Consider the following 16041-nt stretch of genomic DNA (forward strand, 5'->3'; position numbering starts at 1 on the left):
TCGACAACAACACGCAATATACGTATTATTGCGATAACAATTGTATGGACAATACAAAGCGGATGTCTGCCGTCGGCGTCGCCGTTGCCGTGAGGTTTTGTATGACGTCAACGGCGATGAAATCGTCGCCGCGCGCCGGACGCTGTATGTGCGAGTGAAAGGGCGCGAGGGATGCGCGCTTTCACGAGGAGCGAACGCACGGCGGAGAACAAACGCGCGTTCTGCGCCGTGCTCCCTGAAGGGCTGCACAATTACGCGTCTCTTTCCTCCTTTACAATCACCATATATAGAGAGCAAACTCGACTTCTCCCGTCACGGGAAAGGTCGTGGGGGGACGGGAGGGAGGGAGAGGAGGCAACGTTTAGCTGCGGCACCAAATGCGTAATTATATAAAAACGTTGCGAGGCGAGAAGGTGGTAAAGACTTCCGACGCTGATCGACGAGTGCCCCGTTCTGATCTCGTCGAAAACCTCCAAGCTGCCCCTAGAGGCATCGGCAACAGTCACCAACGCCGTGCGCGTTCGGTGCGAACGCGGGCAAAAGGCCGACGGCGTCGACAACAGTTCTGCGCGTTGCTGGTGCTGCTGCACGTGCAAGTTTATACAGCTGATAGAACTACTATCCTTAGTCCGTATAGCTCTCTACTAATTTGTTATCGCAATTGATGCTTCGCCTTTCGGGTAAAACTGCGACAATTTTGTATATAGTCTATGTCGCGTTTGAAACCGCGAGTAGGGCCGTTCATGTGGGTCCGTACCGCGCCCATTGGGCATCGTTGGCCCGCTATCGATGATTTGAAAGGCCACTTTCGAGACCTTCCGCGCCGTTCACGGACACACTGCGTCATCGGACGCGAACGAGGAGAAACTATATTTTAGTTTTGTAAGCATGTTCCTTTTTTTCCTGCCAGGCGGTGATTTTTAAACGCGCTCGGAAGTTTCGCGATCGTCAAAGTAGAACTCAAAAATCTCCGGCTGCGAAAGTGGCGTGCGCGCTTCGGGAGATGGCAAATATCGCGATTCCGCTGCCTCGATCGTTACATCGAATAGCAGCGAGTCGGAGGACCCTGACTTTTCGTCAGGCTTTAAGTCTCAAAGCGCCGACGACGCAAACCAAGGGAAATAAACGACAAAGAAGGCGCCACGAACTGGATGAGACAGAGAGGCAGCTGCAATCCGTGCGGAATGCCATTGCTTCTCACAGGCCGATGGACGCTTCAAGTCACTTTTTGCTGTCGCTCAGACCACAACTTGAAGCAACTCCCGCGCACATGCAGATGCAGTTAAAGATGGAGCTGCTGAATATTTGTGAGCATTACAGTCAAGAGAGATACCCAGTGGACCTGGCTGTGCACCCGTAATGCGAAGAATAAAGCATATTCCCTGTACATGTTTAGTTCCTTATTTCGCACTTGCTTCCTGCATCACACACACACACACACAGTCGGCACAGAGCATTGTCTTTAGTGCCGCAGCCCAGCTGATGTCGACTGCCATGGCTTTGCGTGCTAGTAAAATATCCCTTGAAAATATGCCTCGTTGCAGCTGCATTGCGACTGTAGTTATGGCTCACCGGAGGCGTCAATTCGAACATGGCTTGGGTGTGGTCTTCCCGCCACTGGTCTTCAGTCTCGTTGCCGTAGTAGTCTTCTGCGTCCGCATAATTTGGTGGCATGTAAGTTGCATCCTCCCTCAGAACATTGTGAAGCACCTATGCAGCCATTACCACATAATCTGAATTCTCAGATAGCAGGTTGATAACTGGGCGAAAAATGCGAAACCTCGAGGCCATCAGCCCAAATGCGTTTTCAACAGCCCTCCTGAAATGAAAAAAAAATTGATCAAGTACATTGCACTTGTGATCTCGAGAGGTACATCAAATTATGTCAGCATATCCTGCCGCCAGCCCAGTGGTGACACCCACGTAGTAAATCAATTTAGTATTGCAACAAACCTTGCACGACTGAGCCGGTAGTTGAATATCCGTTCATCCAGGCCTGTTCCTGACCAAAGAAAGTCAGGGCCAAGCTGGAACGCTTCGTCTCCTACAAAAACATGGGGTGTCACCGTTGAAGATCCTGGTAAGAATTTTGGTGCCGGGAGACCAAGGAAGCCACGCTCCCAGAATTTCCCTAGCCTTGATGCTCCGAGTGTTCCGCCATTGCTCTGCTGCCCATAGGCCCCAACATCTACAAGAATAAACTTCAGGTTGCTGTCAGCTATGGCCATAGGTACTATAGAGTACGTGCCCTGTAATGATGAATGGTTAATATTTAGAAAATAGTGATTTACAAACAAAAAGGGTCAGTGTGTACATTACCTTATAGTTTAAATACAGGCTGCCTGAATTTGGTGGGGCTTGGATGTGGACGTGTTTCCCATCCACGGCGCCTACACAATGCGGGAAGTTCCATTTTTGGGAAAATCCCTCAGCCACCTTCTGCCAATCGGAAGTAGTTGGCACCTGTGGTGGAATGAAGCAGACATATAAAGATATCTTTAGTGTACAAAAAGCAGCAGTGCAAGCCAAAGATGGGCATGCAAAGGGAAGTGACATCCTGCAGTTTTTGTAACGTCCCTGTCTTTAGTTTGCCTACACGCACAGCAACATATTCACTTCCATAAATTCTGAATGCCTGAAGGAACTGATCACATACTGTTGCTTCTTTTTGAAGGGGGGGGGGGGGGAGGCATGTAAGCTAAGGCACCATTTAGTAAGGAATTCAATTCAAACAGTCCATACCGCACATACATTTCTGGTATCTCTACCGGATTTAACCAGGCGCATGTTGGTGCGAAGACTGCATGAGCTTGCTCTTGGCCTCTTCTAGCATATGCGATACTTTCTGAGACTTTACACTTTCAACACTATGCTTCCTATTTGCCTGCATGCTTCCTATTTTGTCTTCAGTTTACTTTTAAAGAGGCCGGGGCCTCTGAACATATTGCACTGGACATTCCCGATATGCAGTTCTCCCTTTGCTCTCTTCAAGGTTTCCCTTCTTCATTATGTAGTTTACAATGTGCACATAGACTGGACAGTGTCCCATTCACACGATGCTCATCGCTAAACTATTCTTAAAAAACAAAGGTCTTAGAATAAGCAGTGATTTTTAATAAGCAATCATTATGTATTATGAATTTATCCCTGTGGTACTTTTGCATTATGTAGGCTACCTTCTTCAAATATGTGAAGAAAACAGAAAGATTAGTGTAGTGTATGGGGTCGTTTAACGTCCCAAAGCGACATGGGCTATGAGGGACAATGTAGTGAAGGGCTCGGGATTAATTCCGTAACGTACTGCCATCGAACAGTACGAGGGCGCCTAGCGTTTCACCTCCACCTAATTGCGCCAACAATGTACCTTGAGGCAAATGGGCTGAAAGATTTCCCACAACACCTTGCAAGTCTCGCGGATAATAATATCAGCTGTGGAGATGCCCACTCTGAATGCCAGGGCGATATCTTGAATTTGCATCCCCGATGCCATGTACCTGGAAGGAAGCACAGAAGTAATGTCAGCTTGGCGCACTCGGATAAGCGATTTATCAATGAAACGCGGCGAACTACCTAGTACCTCACAGTCATTGCAAGTCTTGCGCGTGACGGTATGGGTTCCCGCACACAACGAAGGGCTTCGTGAGCGGCCCTTAAACGAGGGCATGGAGCTCCTCAAACTTTTCTGGCGACATCTTGTAATATTTCTGAAAGTACTAGCTCGATGTCGCCGTTCAGGAGCCGCGGCATCTGTACGAAAATATTGCAGAATAAAGTACCAGCATCAAGATAAATATTTCTCTGCAAACACAACTCACCGCAGTGTGGAAGTCTGATTCCTCCTTCCGATTCTCCAAGATGGGTCTCGCCCACCAGCGCCGTGGAACCGGGAATTCGAGCAAAGCCTTCTCTTTTTTTTTTAAAAAAGAAGACAGTACTCCTCGAGCAAAAAGACATGCGTGTAGGAATCATCATGTGGCGTACATAAATCCATCTCCGTCGGAGCGCTAGCGTCCATCATGGCAAACTACCGAGCCGCTGGCGAGCTTGTGCGCAGCATATGCGAATTTCTTTACAAAAACAACACCAAAGATAAGAAGTAAGCATGCTTTTAATACTGAAAACGCGGGATATGTATCCATGAAACAAAAATTTGAGAGCAGGGACAAAACAATGATTACGTATGACGTTTGTTGGTAGTCGCAACCTACCGAAACTGGCTGGAAGTCTGTACGTTTTTGCCAGCAACATTGATATTAACAGCGGCGGTAAACGCGCGACGGCAATGCATGTGAAACGAAACCTCGCGAAAAGCTTCGCAGCGCCGCGCCGCTGTTCGCTCCATTCCGCTCAATCGCTTGCATGTGAAACAGGCTTATATAATGATCTTCAGTGCCGTCGAGCTGCTTTTGAAATGGCGAACTTCTTAAAAGCGCGACAAATAAGAACCTGTTCAAAGGCGGAAGTGGGGCCTCTCTGATTGGCTCAAATATTTCCTGCCATTACCAAATTCGGCTACATGTTGGACTTTTACAATGTCCAGAAGAGTACCCACGACCAAGCTTTCGAACGGCGGCGGCGGTGGCGGCCCTGTGATTTGTACATCCGTGAATATGAAATCAGCTGCAGAACGCTGCAGCTACTAAGAAACCACGGTGAGTAATTATAACAACTGATTGGCCCCAAAGATTGCGTGAATGAAGTTAGTCACCTAGGAAGATTATTGATGCTGTTGAAGGACAGTTATGTCGCTCAAGACTGGTAGGTCCTTTCCAGGCGAAAATATTGCGTCACTTGCTGCATTGTTATGATAATCACCCTGGAGGTGATTAAATTCTTGTGGTACTTTTTCCATTGTTGCAACATTACAGGTATATAGCCTCTCAGTATGGTTATAATCTATGGAATACTGCAGTACTGGGACTTAGAGTGAGCAACTCCGCATGGTGACCCTATCTTGCGACGCCAATCTCAACCGCAGCTCACGGAGCTTCAATTCGTCTTCAGTTCATTTAGAAAATTCCGTCAACCCCATCTTGAGGGATACAGAAGTGGTACACTGCGTGCTACCTAGCTGCTGTCGTAAACAGATCGGCTGCATCATATTAATTAATAAACTACAATGGCTATTTCGCCACGAACACCCATAGTGTACAGTAACATGTCTTTGCGTTCTAGTTGAGCAAAGCGTGGCAAGATGTCGTTACCAGCGCTGCCAGTGCTGCAAATTTACACTTAGATGTTCCCGTGTTCCCTAAGTCGCAATAGTGTCCCGAAAGGTCAAATTATCAGTGGCTGCATGGAGGTTCCTTCAGAGAACTACGATCACCCCGTAGGTCGCCGGACTCTCGGGCGGCGTGCAGCGGTACGGTGATGCCAGCGCCCCCGGTTACCTACGCGGCAACTTGACCACGGGCTCATACGTACGCTTCGTGGATGCCTACGTACACTGCGGGAGACACGTGCGCCTGAATGGGTGAGTGCTCTTTGATGGCTTTCATGCCAGACGGTGAGGACAGGAGGCAAAGCGGCTAGTAGAAACGCTAGTAGAAACGCCACCGCTTGCTGTTAGTCGTAAAATACTCGTCGCTTGGTGCAGACCACACTACTCACGTGGCGTCGACCCTTAAGTATACACTTATCAAGGCTTCACGCCAGCTGTATTAAATCTTGCCCAATAAGCGGGCCCACGGTTTTTACCGTGCAAGATTATTAGGCCTGGCTATCCGAGCAGCTTGCTGTGAGATCCTGTGAGTCGCAATAAGCTTTGAGATTTGGCCTTGTTGTTGAAGCATAGTTTAGAAGCGAACAGTGCGAGCTCGTATACGAAGGATGGAGACGAGATGAACGCGGTGCTGGACGCGCGTCCGTGGTTTATTTCTGGAAACATATGATGCTTACGGGCGTCAAGATGCCGCAATGAAATGAAAAGGAATGGCTGTAACAAAAAATATACAAACAATAACAACGTTACTGAAAACACGTAAGCGTCGTTTATTATTAGTGCTTGTTTAGTTAGGTTCACGCTGTGAACCTAACTAGTGCATCACCAAAGGCCATCTTTTATAAACAACTACGTTCTTTGGAAGAGTGAAGCGATAGCTTAACATGCAGCGAAACAGTATGAAAATAAAAAAATGGTTGCAACGACACTGTAGCTGCGTCAGAAAGAAAGGCGAGATTTCCAATAAGGCCAAGTAATCAATCAGTCGGAGAAAAAGAGATATTTAAACATTTTCATGATCGTTACCGTTATGGCTACCCTCTAGATATTCCGAGCCTCACATGCGCAGGGAGCACCACCTGGACGAGGCGGCAATGGTGACAGTACACTTTTAGCTGTTTGCTAAACATTAGTCTATGCGCTAGTGCGTAGGTGCTAAAAAAACATAGCGCTGCCTGGAAGCAGGATGCGCATGGTATGATTTCACTGAGGTCCTACGTATTACTATCTGTACCAACAGCTAACTCAACAAGCTATGAACAGGCCCCAGCAGTCACAGCAAAAATTGGAGGACGCTTAAACTTCGCCTTTAAGAGTGGAACGCGATAACGTTATCGGGCCCCGTTCGCATCGCATTTTTCTTTGAGTAGGCTTCACGGCAATACCGAACGTGGGAAAGCCAGCTTACAAAGACCTAGCTTACACCGATCTTCTTAAAGTCGGCTTCACTATTAATCAGAAATGCATTGCTGGGAAGGCGTTTTTGCAGGGTCAATATATATATGTCGTCGTATGTTAAAATGGGAAAGTTCTAGCACCTTTTTTATTATTTTATTAATTGTTTGCTATTGCCCCGACGCGCGCGCGTGTCCGAAACGCATTAGGCAGGCAAAGTCCTAATTTGACCTGCCGTAGGGAGCCTACATACAAGCGCCGTTTTAGGGTACTTGCCGCCGCCAACTAAATTGGCTGGTAAAATTTTCCGCCAAATATAGCATGTGGGAATCAAAATGGCGAAAATACCCGCCGACAGACCACGTTTCCCGCAACTGTTGGTGCCGTGAAACTAATTCAATTTTTTAGGGAAACTTTGGCCTCAGCTAGCAGCCAGATACCCGTAGCGTGCCTGAGAGCAGTGCATGGCACGTCTACGTTTTAGTTAAACAGGCTTTTAAGCATAGTTTTTATTACAGCACACTTCGAAAAAACCATTTATATTGTGTGTACAACCGTGGAAGGCAAGGAAAATGTTTATTGCAGTTCACATTCTTCGCGAGAGAAAATACTACCACGAGCACGCCACCGTGCCTTATAACTTATTGCTTTGTATGCCATGGAAGAAAATAAGTTTGATGTGTTAAAATAAAAGGAAAAGGCAACTAGTATATTAAAGCTGTATGCAGGTTTCGTGCGCGCATTGGTGCAAAACTAAATTAAAGAAATTTAATAGATCGCGTGCCAAAATGGGTACATCAGAGCGTGACAAAAAGAAAGCAGGAATACGCCGCGTCTTCTAGCGAAATTGGGAATCAAAATGGCTACTCACCAAATTTGGCGGTAAATAGCGCTCAAAATTTCTGAGTTGTCACCACCCTAAAACGGCGCTTACATGTAGGCTCCCTAACCTGCCGAGGATGCGAGCGCCATCAGGATATGAATTTCGCAACTAACCTATCGAAGAGCGCCGCTGTTGGTATGGTAGAAATGCTGGAAAAGGGGTTTGTGTTTGAGCTTCCTCGTAACAGAATTGTGTGTTCTCGTACATTCAAATTACAATCTGACGCCACCATCTCTGTAGGTTATGGTAAAGTCATACTTTAGCATTTTTCTGACGGATTTTACTATGAGAAAGCAAATGTTTGATCACTAATACCTTGCGCCACACGTAGGGCCTGCGCGGTTGGGGTGGTTCGGGATGATTTTCTCCTTAACTAACACCTTCTGCCACGCGGAAGGCTTGCGCTTTCGGGGGTCGCGGTGGCTGGGGTTGATTTTCTCCGCCACGGACGCCGACATCCACGCCGGCGCCGACGTCGGAGTTTCCGAAAAGTGTTTCCGAACGCGCCGCACGCCGAATCGAACGCCGGGTACTATGCATCTTGCTTGAGCTGTTCTTGTGCTTCGTTTGCGAAGGTGATGACCCGTAAACTTTTGTTACAGGTAGCAATTCTAACATCCACGTATGTACATTGGTTGCGGCATGGTGAAGTTGCTGGAAAACGATCGGTGATGATCTGGAACGTATGCGCAGAGCGTTCCAGGCTCAGTTCGTGGACCTACAACTGCTGCTCAAGTACACCGTGGCGTTGGTCGAGGTCATGGGGTTTCCGGAGGACAGGCCGAACCTGCTCACCTTCCAGCTTGTATCAGGTGGCGTCAACCTGACCGCGGTCAGTCCCGACAGACCACCAGGTACGTAGGCGCCCCTCCACCCCAATGTTAATAAAGAGGCACAATGGTTGACACATGGGTTTCCTTTGTAGCAATTGTTACGGTTGGCTGGATGTCTCATTTGCCCTTTAATTACTTCTCTCCACCTGGCGGGTTTCCGCTGAACTATTACGTCAAACACTTGCCTTTTCTTCGAGTTGTTGATAAATTCGACTTGACCCTTCCATCTGCTAGCCGCCTGGTTAGCTCACATGGTAGAGCGGCTGCCCAGAAAAGGTGGTGGTCGTGGGTTCGAGTCCCGGACCAGGCCGAATTATTCATTCGATGCGATATTTATCTGGGCCATCGCCGGGCAGCGCCTGCCTCACGTGCTTCAAGTAGACAACCACTTCTGTGCGGCAGAGCGGATCCTGTCTAAGCGATTTATTACCCAGGAAGCCCGTGTGTTCTCCATTCAAGCACAAAGTTGGAGGGTGTGCTAAGGAGTGCTAGTGATGAACTACGACTTTCCGGTGGCGGCTAAACAGACAGACAGACAGACAGACAGACAGACAGACAGACAGACAGACAGACAGACAGACAGACAGACAGACAGACAGACAGACAGACAGACAGACAGACAGACAGACAGACAGACATTTTATTTCGCATTCAGTTTTTACAAAAACAAAATGCCAGTACTGGAGCAAAAAGCTGCTTTTCAGCAGCTTGACAAGGGCTCCGGCCTTGATTGTATTTGGCAGTGAAGATAATAAGAAGAAAAAAAAACGAAAAAAAGACACACAAGATATACATGACATATACATCTATACATGTCATTGTAATAACTAAATACAATTTAACATGAACATGTATTTACATTGCCATCATTTCTAATCGTGATTGTTTCCCAGTATAACACACTGATAGCAATATTACTCCAGTCATAATATACATATCACAGTCACATATAAACGTCTTTAACATGTTTCCAACATCAATCTGAAAAAGAAGATGTAAAGAGAAAAAAAAAACAAAAAAAAAAAACGTATCAAGAAGCATACGAACATTTGGCTATATGTAACAATTTACTGGTAAACCTAAATGCATTCGAAATCACCGACACAAATTGAACAAAACGCACATGTTTAATTTTGATAATTTCGCAGAGAATAAAGGGAAGTGTTCTGCAGAGAAGTTGCCTTTATGGAATATGCACCTGTCTATTCACAGTTAGCATAATGCCCTTTTAATTTCTGCCGGGTAATTGTTTTTTGAAAAGTTGTTCAGTAACACCGGCATTCTGCATAAAGCACACGAACTGCTTTCAGCTGCTGTTCGGACAAAGAAAGCATGTACGCATTACTCTCGCATTTTCTACGAACACCCGCGGGAGACTTGAAAGCTAACATGCTCACTACACGTTGCAGTTCCACCTGTAGGTTACTCAAAACTACCTTTACGAAAATAATTCCGTGCGAATTGACATTTACGCGCGCAGTGACAGCCTTGTCAATTGTCTACGAGAGAGTTTTGACATTGCGGTACTAGAGAGCGGGAATGCTGAATGCACTGTCTTTATTAAAATGGTAATGCCATGCGATATTTATGGTTGTCACAATGTCAGAATACGCTTATGTACTGATAGGTCTACAATTGAGTCCTAATCGGCATCAGCGTTAGTAGTGCGGCCCTGGCAGCGTTTGTAGCTGCAGATCTGGCAGTACCTAATTGTTGTCCACTCTGACATTCAATTTCATTAATAATTACAGAGCATCGCGTAATAATTTCGCCAAGATTTTATACTAGCTTAAGTTGACGCGCTACACTGCCCTTTTAATTTGCCCCATTTTTGCAGCACTTTGCCTCGTGCATGTATTAACGCATGTATTTTTGATGTACATGGCTTTCGAGCAAATTTTAGCCAAGCTGTAATTATTTGGGTGCGCTATTAGGAGGACGTGTCTAAAAGCATAAGATGGCCCTTCTGTGGAGCAATCAAATTTTGTTTTGAATAAATTAGTGGCATGTTGTGAAAATAATTAATAATTTTTGCAACACTTATTTTTAGACAAAAGCTTACTGGTGAAGATATCGTTCAACAATTACTTCGGAAGGAGTGGCTGCTGTGGTAGTTGGTCCAACAGACTCACTGGAAAACACGGCGCAGAAATTGGGACCCAAGCACATAGAACAGACGAGGACGAACGCGTTTTGCTTCGTCTGTTCTCTGCGCCTGTGTCCAACTCCATTGCGCAAATTTTTTCCACTCAAATTGTAGAGCGTTATAGAAAAGGTCCAGTTCATTAGTAAGTTCAGTGCATTTTTTTCCGCGAACAAATATGACAAGAGCAAATGTCACTGGACGCCTGCGCGCCGCGATCGCATTGCTCGCGAGTATCCTGCCTAATAAGGAACAATGCTTTTACGCTAGTCTTTTCCAGCTACTCTGCCACCATGTGCGTACCAGCCCACTCTGCCGAATTTTCCGTAAACTGTAAGAATTCAGGCTTAACCTACAGTTTTCCGAATCTTTCGTCAAGCTTTACGAATAGAAAACTTAATTCACAAGTTTCGATCGTCAGTCCCCGGCCATACGCTACAAGATTCCTATAAGTTTGGAATTGTCTAAAGCTACGTTGTCGTGAGGAGAACGCTCTTCCACAACCGCATTCCACGAAGCTCCGCACTTGCTTCAGGATACAGCAGTCAAAATACGCACACAGCTGCTTATCATACACGCATACCTTCCCGTCATCATGTGTGCTAGCTAGGGACCTGCACAAACACGAGGGAGGAGCCCGTGCCGTAGTAAATTTCGACGGCAATCAGTGCTAGCGTGGTGGAGAGGTCGCTATTCCAAGATATGTATTTACAAGTGGTTCTAGGCATTAAATACGTTATAGGATAAGAGGCTAGAGTATAACGTACGCAATGTGCACAATAATTTGCCGTTGGAAGGCCGAAATCAACAAAACAAAAATGCGGCAATGTCTCTTAAGAAGTTTGAGGAAATGGTTAATATAACAACTGGAAAACCCATTTGAGAAGCTTCAGCTATGGCGTTGAGGTAACGTGTCTACGTGCCACGCTGCCGTCTACAGTTCAATTCGTCGTCGCAATGTACTTGTTTTTTTCTATTTCTGCTTTCACCAGTGCCTCTGCTGGGGCGAAGACACTTTTCCTCCTTAGATCTGAGAACAACAAACGACAGCAAGCAAGGTGTCCACGCGGCCACTCGACAACCAGATCTAATGCACCGTCGCGTCCTACGTATCAGTACGTTCATTGTGCTGTTTCTACAGTACGTTTATCCAGCTGCTTTTTTTTGGCATGTGCGCTGTAGCGCACGTAAAAACGGCGCGAGAAGCGCACTTAAACGCATGACCCGACAGTCCATGCGTGCGGCGGTCCCGCAGCAGTGATGACGCACTGTTTCCTGTCGTCTTGCCTTGCCAGGTGTAAATGACGAAAATGATTTCCCCGCGACAGGCGAACTGCCACAGGCAAAAAGAAGAAGAACAAAGAAACAAACAACAAAATGTTTATTGACTTAGTATCCAAACCAGGCGGGTATTCTGGGATCTGCACCTTGTGGTCGTGTTCATTCCGTCCGCTGCTGAAGTGCTGATTGGCTGGGGTTGCATGTCTCCTTCTGGCGTATACCACAGCCCAGCCAATCAGAACCTCAGCAGCAGATGAAATGAATATGCCCACTAGGTGGGCATTTGCAGCCAATGCGGATGTTATGACAGACGCCATGCATGGTGCAGCGTCCTGTATTAATTTCGACCACCTGGGTTTCGGTATTGCAAATCCAAATCTTGCATGCACATTGTTAGATTCCGCTTCTATGGAAGTGTAGGAGCCGCTGCAGTACGAAAGCAGCAAAGCCTTTCCCACTGAGACACCACGGCTGGTTATCTCGCGACCTCGTGCAGCGCCGCAAAGCACCATATCCAATTGGTCGCCAAGCGGATCGAACGCTAAATTTTAAAAGGGATGCATTCAATATCAGAACAATTAGCTGGGCAAGCTTGTGTTGTTGGGTCGTAAAACGCCATAGTGCGCACTCTCAAACCAAGAAAAAGACCAAGACGAAGGGATATCAGCTAAGCGTCGTGCTCTTCTTATTGGTCTGCCGCTGAGGTCTGCTGCTGATGTGGTTCGCGCATTGGTTCTTATAATGTCATGTTCTTAAGTGTTTCTGCACTGAAGGGCAGCGTGCTGTATATTGGAGGCGTATTGAGACTCTAGAATTCAGTGCGCCGAGAGTTTATTGTGTTTCATTTCCAACAGCTATACGCAGGAGGCCGCCCTGGAAGGAGAGGCCACCCGCAGCTGACGAAGCTGACGCGTCGTCAGCTGCGGTAGCGTCGTCAGCTGCGGTTGAAATTCGGTGCCGATATGAGTTCTGGGAGCAGTCCCGAAACCGACGTGCCTCGCTAAGTCGGGAGCGTATATTTTTGGGTCCCTCCTACATTTTTGTTTTTCTCCAACACCGCCAAGAGCTCGTCATCACCTTAGGGGCGAATGCAAATACTCTTTAGCTCCGCAGCAGTTATATAAAGACATGACTGTCATGTTCGGCAAGGCAGCGCCTTTCTACAAGCAACTGCTTCCTCCTCCACGTCGTGCAGGAAAAAGTTATCGCTTGTGTGCATCAGTGCACTTCAGTCATTAGGCACCGCGTGTCAAGGGCTTTAGCATCGAGATCACGGCGCGACTTAAAATAACCTCTCTTCCGTTCTAACGGTGACTCGTCGGTGACTGAAACATGAAGTTGGGGCCCTGTTCCTGATTTCTTTTCATATAACAAATATTTTCGAGGCGCTACTGATGGTGAGGGTATTTTTAAACGGAAACCTTCAGCCAGAACGTACACGAATTAGCGGCATACCGTTTTATGAGGGTACCGGGACGAAGTCGCAAGGACAGTGCTGGTGGCGACATCTGATGTCGTTTTGTTCAACAAGGAGCAGAGTAAAATGTTCTGCTTTTGAATGGCATTGCTTAGTAGCAAAATTCGGAGTGTCAGGACTAACGAACTACGCGTCCCTGCGTATATCCTCCACGCAAGCAATATATGACAGCTGCACCAATGCGATAAAAATTCGACAGTTTTTCTTCCTTTTTTTGATACAGCATTGCAAAAAAATCAATTCGACAAGACGACACTGTTGCAAAACTTCGCTGCTGTTTTTCTATACATCTTGCTATACACAGGGTATCCCACATAACTGTAGCTAAACATTAAAGATATGGAAATGCCGCGTACTTGTACGGAACCTATAGGTAATGTTGTTTTCCGTCGATCGGAGATGCTCTGATTATTTTTTGCATTCCGCCTAATTACATAATTAGTCTTAATAAATAATAAACTTCTCAAATATTATAATTAGATGAAAAATGTCGATGACAAAATTCTACAGCAAAATGAAGAACTCCCCACACAGGTTTTTGTTGCTCAATACGTGCTACATATAGGAGTGTTTTTCCGAGCGTGAAAGAAGCCCGCGAATAGACGCAAAATTGCCGCACGACCATGGCTGCTCGCGGCACTTTGCGTGTATTCGCGGGCTTCTTTCACGCTCGGAAAAACACTCCTATATGTAGCACGTATTGAGCAACAAAAACCTGCGTGGGGAGTTCTTCATTTTGCTGTACAATTTTGTCATCGACATTTTTCATCTAATTATATTATTTGAAAAGTTGATTATTTATTAAGAGTAATTATGTATTTAGGCGGAATGCAAAAAATAATCAGAATATCTCCAAGCGACGGCAAACAACATTACCTTGGTTCCATCCAGCTACGCGGCATTTGCATATCTTTAATGTTTGGCTAATGTTACGTGCCGCACCCTGTGTACCCTCCCTTTCGCTGTTTACAAACAAGACGTGGACAGCTTCCAGTTTTCTTCACTGACACAGCTCGCCAAATTTATCAGGAAAAAAAAGACAATTGAAGCAGGAGTGAGCAAACTTTCAACAATAATTTTTTTCGTGTTCATAACCACAATATGAATGTGGAGTTTTCCGTAAGTTACGTGAAAAATAATAAGAATCAGACTAGAGGCATTATGTCCTTTTATTGTTCTGAAAACGAAACAAAAGCTTTCCGTACATAGAAACAACTCAGGAACACGCGTTTCGTTCCCCCGCATTCGGCTGATAAGGCACGCGACTAGAAGTTTCCTGCGCCGAATGCACTGCTGATGTTATCGCGCACGCGAACGCGTCTGGATATTTTAAAGCGAAGCTTTGTACCTCTACCAGCCCAGGGTTCTGTCGTGTCCGTCGTTGTAATCAAAAAACGATCCCGACGAACCGCTAACAATTGCAGGTATAGCAGTATAGCTTACTTGAATTCAGGCATTCAGCGTACAACTAAGCACTCGTTTTCGCAAGAAAAACCACAAAAACAAGCTTCAAAGTGATGAGCGAACATGATGAATGATTTTCTAGACTACCCCACTATAGGTAGACCACGGAAAGTAAAGACGGCAGAACGTGCATTCGCGGAACGTGCATTGATTTAACCTTGGCAAAGAATGTAACTACAGTGAAAACTGAAAATTTGAGTGTATATCACACCGGTCATAAAGCAGTAGTGAACATTGTTGTGAAGTAAATAATAATAAAGGCCGTGGTTAAAGTTACGTTGTAGTGTGTGAAATATCAAGTGCGCCGCAGTCACCGTGAGGGTGGCGCAAAAAGCTTCGCTTTCCAACCACCTTCACAGGGTGGATCGGCGGGCAATTTTTTCACGTGTCATCACGGACATAGCTTCTCATGACGTTCTCACTTCTGACGAGATGTTATCGGAGCTGCCCGAACAAGGCGGTCCCTTTGACGTTAGTACGCCGTATCATGCGTACATTGTCTCGCTTTTTGACGGTGACTGTTTTTCACCAGGCTATCACTGTTATCGAGCTGTCAAAGACGCAATACGCGCGTTTCGTGCTTTCAGTTTTCTCGTTTACGCAGCTTCTGGACGTGCTAGTGCGGCTAGTACACCGAAATGGCGGCCGCGGTGGCGCTAATGCAAACAATCTATTCCGGCAAAATGGTAACACCAACAAGTATGCGTTCCCGTTTGAACTCTCAAGTTGTAGCCCTTAAGTGTATGTACCTTTGATTCGCCTACCTCATTGGGGCGTATCCTCGGACGATCACTTTCAGCAATACTATCGCCTTCGCGTGACGTAGTGCTCAACGAGCCAATCAGCTCATCCGAAATTCCGGCAGAACAGCAGAAGCCGTGGCGGCTGGTGGTAGTTATTTACTCGCTTCCTTGATGAATGCAGCCGTGGACGAAGAGGAGCTCCGGCAGCTGATGGAGTCCGGACGTGCCGCCGTGAGGGCTTCTACTGAGCACTTCCTGAACACCGAGTTTCGGGCCGCACTGCAGAGGGCCGTGGCACGAAAGCCCATGCCAAAGCCGTGAGCCAGGATTTACCCCAACGTCAAGCGCGGTCGACACAAACGAATGCAATTGCTCCTGGTCAAACAAGCGCGGCTTCTTCAATTTTTTCTCAACCATGCCTAGAAGCCATGATGTCTGTGAGCGTGCAGTAGACACCAGCTTCAATTTCCCGAAACCTTATCCTTCTTCTTTTACGTTTAGCCGCCGAGGTTACGTAGTGGCTTTGACATTGCGCTGCAAAGCAAGAGGTCGTGAGATGAAATCGCGACCGCGGCGGCCGCATTTCGATCGGGGCGAAGCG

At 46.5% G+C, this 16041-nt stretch overlaps 1 protein-coding gene and 1 pseudogene across 1 annotated transcript; one reads left to right on the forward strand and one right to left on the reverse strand.

The window, feature by feature from the left end:
* Window positions 1-1462: 1462 nt before the first annotated feature.
* Window positions 1463-7957, reverse strand: LOC125945756 (uncharacterized; annotated as a pseudogene).
* A 227-nt stretch (window positions 7958-8184) lies between these two features.
* Window positions 8185-15808, forward strand: LOC119453737 (uncharacterized). Its single transcript, XM_037715800.2, has 2 exons — window positions 8185-8353; window positions 15622-15808. Exons 1-2 carry the CDS (start codon window positions 8185-8187, stop codon window positions 15759-15761), a joined length of 309 nt encoding a protein of 102 aa, XP_037571728.2. The 3' UTR covers window positions 15762-15808.
* The last annotated feature ends 233 nt before the right edge of the window (window positions 15809-16041 follow it).

The sequence above is a fragment of the Dermacentor silvarum genome, chromosome 5, assembly GCF_013339745.2.
Source record: "Dermacentor silvarum isolate Dsil-2018 chromosome 5, BIME_Dsil_1.4, whole genome shotgun sequence".
Lineage (NCBI taxonomy): Eukaryota > Metazoa > Arthropoda > Arachnida > Ixodida > Ixodidae > Dermacentor > Dermacentor silvarum.

What these genes read in the sequence shown, in the direction of transcription:
- LOC119453737 (XM_037715800.2), top strand. Translation starts at nt 8,185, where the DNA reads ATGCGCAGAGCGTTCCAGGCTCAGTTCGTGGACCTACAACTGCTGCTC. An exon ending in CAGTCCCGACAGACCACCAG is followed by an intron (nt 8,354 to 15,621) that starts GTACGTAGGCGC and finishes TGATGAATGCAG; the next exon opens with CCGTGGACGAAGAGGAGCTC.